This window comes from Lotus japonicus, chromosome 2, assembly GCF_012489685.1.
Source record: "Lotus japonicus ecotype B-129 chromosome 2, LjGifu_v1.2".
NCBI classification, from domain to species: Eukaryota; Viridiplantae; Streptophyta; class Magnoliopsida; order Fabales; family Fabaceae; genus Lotus; species Lotus japonicus.
Genome location: NC_080042.1, coordinates 90926183 through 90932657, shown reverse-complemented (window position 1 = coordinate 90932657; position 6475 = coordinate 90926183). Strand labels below are relative to the sequence as shown.

At 34.0% G+C, this 6475-nt stretch overlaps 1 protein-coding gene across 1 annotated transcript; it reads left to right on the top strand.

Annotated features, from left to right (window-relative positions):
• The first annotated feature begins 4610 nt into the window (after window positions 1-4610).
• LOC130740942 (transcription factor RAX3-like) lies at window positions 4611-6475 on the top strand. Its single transcript, XM_057593674.1, has 3 exons — window positions 4611-4898; window positions 5093-5222; window positions 5588-6475. Exons 1-3 carry the CDS (start codon window positions 4763-4765, stop codon window positions 6297-6299), a joined length of 978 nt encoding a protein of 325 aa, XP_057449657.1. The 5' UTR covers window positions 4611-4762; the 3' UTR covers window positions 6300-6475.

The window sequence follows — 6475 nt, the reverse complement described above, 5'->3', positions numbered from 1 at the left end:
CATTTTCTTTTCTTTCACTTTTCTTACGTACGAAATGACCTTAAAAACCATCTCACTTTCTCTTCTTTTTTCTTTCTTCTCTCTTTCTTCCTACTTTTCTATCAACAATGTGGATAGAATAGTGAAGTCCCAAAGCATGCTTTTTCATTTGTGAATCTGATATCAGAATTTGTCTCATATGCCTTCTTTTTGACCTCTGTGCTAGGTCTTCCGTTCTCATTTTTACAATTTCTAACTCCACAAAAGCATCAAACCGCGTCTCGGACCCGTGACAACTTTTTTGTTGGGGAAAAGAAGTGGATCATGTCATCATGATATGACACAAGAGATTCAGTGCTTTTCTTCTTAGAAAGGATTTTAAATTCTAAAAAGGCAATTAAAGCAAAAGCTCTTCACATAGTCACCCCCTCAAACACCAATTGCTATAATCAGCCTTAGTTGTCAGTTGTCATGCTTACATAATTTTACTGAAATCCAAAATTACATATTGTAGTAAATTACTAAGTTGAATTATAATTTTTTTAATAAGTAGCTAAAATTTGAAGCCAAAGCAAACAGTAGATTTACTTTTTTTTTTCTCAATAAATATGCCATGAACATTCTAGGTACAAGTAACATTTACATTCACATCGATTATATACACACTGTTCACATGTAGACTTTATTGAATGACATTTTCAACTTTAACTTTTTTAATTTAACAATCAAATTCCATTCCCCTGTTATTATTCCCTAGTGACCGCTGTTCGAAAGCAGAGAGGAACCTAGTCAAAAAATATGCCATGAAGCTGTCATCGTGTAGATGTTAGAATTATAGGACCCTGTCAGAAGGCTCTTTCAAACCTAGCTATTAACTAGGTCCACGATTACGCAAGCAAACATAGAAATAAAATCCCTCAAGCTTTTTTTCTACTTTTTCTCCTCCCTGAAAAGGTTAATTAACCATGGTTAGTCAATTATAAAGGAAAGACGAAGAAAATGAATGAGAACTGAGAAGAGATGGTGGCCTACCATCAAGACCATTTCCATTCCCTCGTTGAAAAATTTGTGAACTTTTGTTTCTTCCACTACCTTGATCTGTTTACTTTCTAAGCACATAGGAGTTGAGCATAATTATATTATGATGCTATATTCCCAAGCAACCAAAGAATTCTTTTTTGTCTTCACCAATCTACAATGTTGAAAAAAGAGTACTTATGAGTTAAGACACTTTGAAGAGAAAAAAGAAACGAAATGATGATCATACCTTGAGATAAACAAATAGTGGGGCACTCTAGTTTTGTTATTTTTCTGGGGTCTTAGTTTGAGAGGACTATGATCATTCATAGATTTTCAAGTTGAGTACGATATTTTCCTAAAAAAATGGTACGATATCATATAAACTATTGCATTCTTATGTCCTAATTTTACGCTTGGTTTTATATGAGTATTTCTTTATTCTTGCTTAATTTGTTTCTTATGAATGAGCCACTTTTATTTCAAAAAAAAAAAGTTCTTATGAATGTACAATTAATGGTGATTGTTGATTTGTTGTCTAGCTAGCGCAAGACAACATTTATAGTTTTTTCTTGGATGCTTAGACAACATTTATGGTTGAATATCCATCATGCATTTTCTTACAATCTAAATTTGGATATTTGTAAATTTTAATGATAACTTATTATATTTTTTTATAATGTTTTTATGCTTGATGAATATTTCACGTGGTGCATATTCTTCTGGTGAGTATTTCACTAGAGCTAAAAAGTCGTGACTACTCAGAAAAATCTTGAGTTTTGAATACAATAGAGTGATTTAAAAGCTATCGGTGAGTTGGAGAAAGAACTTATAAAGATGTGTTGTTTGTTATGGTCATTTTTTTTAGGTGTTTGATGACTTTTTAAAACTCTGTTTTGTGCCGTTTTTGTAGGAGTTTTTGTTTAGTCTGGTGTTTTTCTTTTTGAGTTTTTTTGTGGGCTTTTGCTCATTGGAGGTTGTATCTTTTTATTTTGTGTTTTCTCCCTTCCATTCCCCTTAAGAAAAGAGTGTTCTAGACTATTCTGATGATCTATAAATTTTTATGCTTTTTGATGCAATTATGACCGACCGCATGGTTTCTACTTATTGTATTTTTATTTTTTCTTGTACATGTGTAACTCGTAGTAATTTTAACGGTGGGATCGTCAGCAGTTAATCGTGATCCATTGGCCACCGCCCACCTGGTCTAATTATTATTATTTTTTGAAACCACCTGGTCTAATTAGTGACATAATAGAGATTTGATAGTGGGGAGTCCTAGCTACTTGTTGACTATCTTATTCAATTAAGTATTTCGTTGACGTTGTCTTTGTCTTTTTTTCGTTGATCAAGGATGGTAAGATAGGTTCCTAGTGGTCGATTACACATACAAATATGATAGAATTAACCCTATGTCTATGAATTGTATATACATGCACCTATATACTCCACTAGGGCTGCTAACTTTGTCATCATATGTTCTTAATTATCTCTTTCTCCTTTCATAATTAAACCCACACCATGCATGCTTCAAATTGGGAAATGCTTCCCATCCATAATATAACATAGCTAGTTTGACCATTCACATAAATTTTAACTAATATAAGAAATAATTTAATTTATTAATATTAGAGTGTTACATAATTAACTGCCCTGTCATCAAGTTAAATGCAATTACATACTTTTATTAGGATTTTTGATACAGTATGAGGATTAACTTGTTCTGCTAATTGTTGTTACAAGGTTGAATTTTATCTATTTCCGGAGTTTCAAGGAACTAATCAGTCATCATGTATATATTGGGATATACCATTTCTTCTTCAATCAACTATGCTTACCAAAAAAAAAGAAAGAAAAAAAAAACACTTTACCTTTTAGCTTTGCTCAATGCATGTCCCTGTGTCGAAATAATTGTATGAAAAGTTGGCTAGTTAAGTGTTTTTTGCTTTTTGGTGAGATAGAGGGCACATGACAAGTGTATGCATGACACTTCCTAGTTCTTTCTCATGCATAATACAAGAGTCATTCCTCTCTAGGCATTATGTAATCAAAGAATCATTCAAACCAAATGAGGTAATGTGGTAACTTTAACCTTGCACACTTGGTCCCATTACTTGCACCACCCCTCACCTATCCACAACAATAATTCACATATCCTGTATTCTAAAATTTTAAAAATACGAAGTAATTTTTTTTACATAAAATTAAATTTATTTTAAAATTTCAATAATATGGGTATAAATATTAAGAAATTACTTTTTTTTTCCAAGCTGATTCATCAAAACCCGTCCAAAATATTTTAAAATAGCATAAATTAAATTATTATTATTTTTTATAAAAAGACAGTGTGGCCTGCAAATTAGCCCACCCCGCTATGCCGTTGGCGGGTTATAAGTGAGGCGGACCGGTGTGTTGAATCACCCAAACCCATGCTCCACCATGTTGGTTAAGTGAGTTGATTCGCGCAGTGACCCGAATCCGGCCACTTCACCACCTTATTGAAATATATAATTATTTTTACAATGAATTTTGTGAGAGAATAATTTGAGAAAGATATATGAGATGTGGTAATTAATAAAATGGAGAGGATAAGATGGATAAAGAGTAAAGTAGTGCTTCGCAATTTTTTGGGAAAATGCTCTCTATTCTAAATTGGACAATCGACGACTTAATTACCAATGACCAATTGATGGCTAAAAGATCTTGAGTATTAATTTTGTCGGTATTTTTTTTTTCGCTGAAATTTCAAAAATCATTGATAATTACTAGTGGTTTAAGCACGGTAACTTCCCGACGACTTTTTCCATCAATAACTTACCCACAATTATTTTTGTCGGTAATTACTAACAGTCATGACCGCCGATAATTAGTGACGACCATGACCGTTGGTAATGGATTTATGGTCTACATAAAAATTATTTTTGCAATTGATAATTGTTATTTTCATGTAAGTTTCATCCATGATAAAAATAGCATTCTTATCTTATGCAATAGGAGCATTTTGTGTCCTTTAGAACTATCATTATTCTTAACTCATACAAACGTAAGAAGAAGAAGGAAGTGAGAGTAAGAGGTCATGTAAACGCCTATTTATAGGTTACTAATGCTTTTAACCATCAAGAACCCACGATAAAATTTTCAAAAGTCCGATAAGTTATCATCTGATAACAATTTCAATTTATCAAATTACTGATGGCTTTGGCCGTCAATAACTAATATCCAAATTTTTAAAAAGTCGTGGATTTTGGCTTTTAGGTAACGTTTTTTTTTAGTTGACTGTCGATAACAACCATATTTTGCGATGATTTTCAGACCGTGAGTATAATTACTTGTTTTATAGTAGTGTTTTCACTCACTTTAACTTCATATATTTTTCTACATTTTCTATCATATCATATATCTCTTATTCTTTTTCTATTTCTCTTCAGATGTGAGTGAAATTGTTGTATGGATAAAGTATTATAGATTCTAGAACCATGAAGGACAATAAGAAAAACATTGGTCTCCCTGGCATTTCCAATTATCCATTATTTTAGGCAAAAAGCAACATCTTTTTCTTACCTTCACCTTTTTGAAATCCTTTACCAAAGTTAATTAACTCTCACAATCTCCAGGCTACATTCTCTCTCCCCTGCAGTAGTCCCCTCCACTTTATATATAAACACCACCATTATTATCATTATCATTGTCATCCATCAACTTATAGTAAAGATTGTCTTTATTACCTTAAAATTCAGACACACACAGCAGGAGGCAGAGCAGAGACATGGGGAGGGCTCCTTGCTGTGACAAAGCCAACGTCAAAAGAGGCCCATGGTCACCTGAAGAAGATGCCAAACTCAAAGCTTACATCGATCACCATGGAACCGGTGGAAACTGGATTGCCCTGCCACAAAAGATAGGTATGTATCCATTGTCCATCAGTATTCGTCAATCTATATCCCAAATCAAATCATTTTACCGCATACAATGATCAACATAATTAAATATATGCATATATGTAAGTCATAACTTTACCAATCTCAATTAAGAACCCAAATTTCTATATATTATATTGGAGTGTTTCTTATTTATGTTGTGCATGTGTGTGCTCTAGGCCTTAAGAGATGTGGGAAAAGCTGTCGTCTTAGATGGCTGAATTATCTTCGCCCAAACATTAAACATGGGGGTTTCTCAGAAGAAGAAGACAACATCATCTGCAACCTCTATGTTAGTATTGGAAGCAGGTAAATTCCTTATTGATCTGACTAACTATTAGAATTCGAGTTATCCCAAAACTAGTTCAAGGGTAATAATTGCTCTGTACCATAAATTAAGACTTATTTAGTCATATTCGTAGTCAATTTGAGAGTTTCAACACACCATCTCGTGCTCAGGATTGAGCGTGAAGTTCACAGTATGAGATGTCTGCGGGTGGTTCTTTTATGAGTGACTTAATAAAAAGATCGAGAATAAAGTTTGATATCATATTAGAATTCGTAATAGAGTTAGTCCTATCCAAATTTCTAAGAATAAGGGGCTTCTTTTCTTTCCTTTACTATAACTATGGACTCCATGATTCATGCCTTAAAATTCCATGTAATATATGCAGGTGGTCTATTATAGCAGCACAGTTACCTGGGCGCACAGATAATGATATAAAGAACTACTGGAACACAAGGCTGAAGAAGAAGCTCCTTGGCAAGCAAAGGAAGGAGCAACAGGCTCAGGCTCGCCGAGTCAGTACCATGAAGCAAGAGATCAAAAGAGAAACAGATCAGAATTTGATGGTGGCTTCTGGAGTTAACACAACTCATGCAGCTTTCTATTGGCCTGCCGAGTATTCTATTCCAATGCCAGTGGCAAATGCTTCCATCCAAGACTATGATTTTCACAACCAAACATCCCTCAAGAGCTTGCTAATCAACAAACAAGGGGGAGTTAGATTTTCCTATGATCATCAACAGCCATACTCCAATGCAATCACTGCCACCGCAAATTCGCAAGACCCTTGTGACATTTATCCTGCATCCACAATGAACATGATAAACCCGGTGGCCATGGTGAGTAATGCAAACATTGGTGGAACCACTTGTCAGCAATCAAATGTATTTCAAGGGTTTGAAAACTTCACAAGTGATTTCAGTGAGCTAGTCTGTGTGAACCCACAAACAATAGATGGTTTTTATGGAATGGAATCCTTGGAGATGAGCAATGTCAGCAGCACCAACACGCCTTCAGCAGAAAGCACTAGTTGGGGAGATATGAGCTCTTTGGTTTACTCACCTTTGGTTTCTGACTATTTTGGAATGCAAATGCAATAACAGCTTTGTGTATAATATGGGGTGGTGTAAATTTGGAGTGATAAAATTAAACATTTGGGATTGACAAACCCTAATGAGTTCAATTTCTCTCACATTTGTTGTTGTTTTTGTGGTTTCTTATTTTCGTTCCAATTGTTTTGAACTTCTTCCATTTGATTCTCATTATGTTTGGATTT

Bases quoted from the DNA above. Each gene is read 5' to 3' on its own strand.
- LOC130740942 (XM_057593674.1), top strand. From the start codon at position 4,763: ATGGGGAGGGCTCCTTGCTGTGACAAAGCCAACGTCAAAAGAGGCCCA. The intron at 4,899-5,092 runs GTATGTATCCAT...TGTGTGCTCTAG, and splicing joins TGCCCTGCCACAAAAGATAG to GCCTTAAGAGATGTGGGAAA. The intron at 5,223-5,587 runs GTAAATTCCTTA...TAATATATGCAG, and splicing joins TATGTTAGTATTGGAAGCAG to GTGGTCTATTATAGCAGCAC.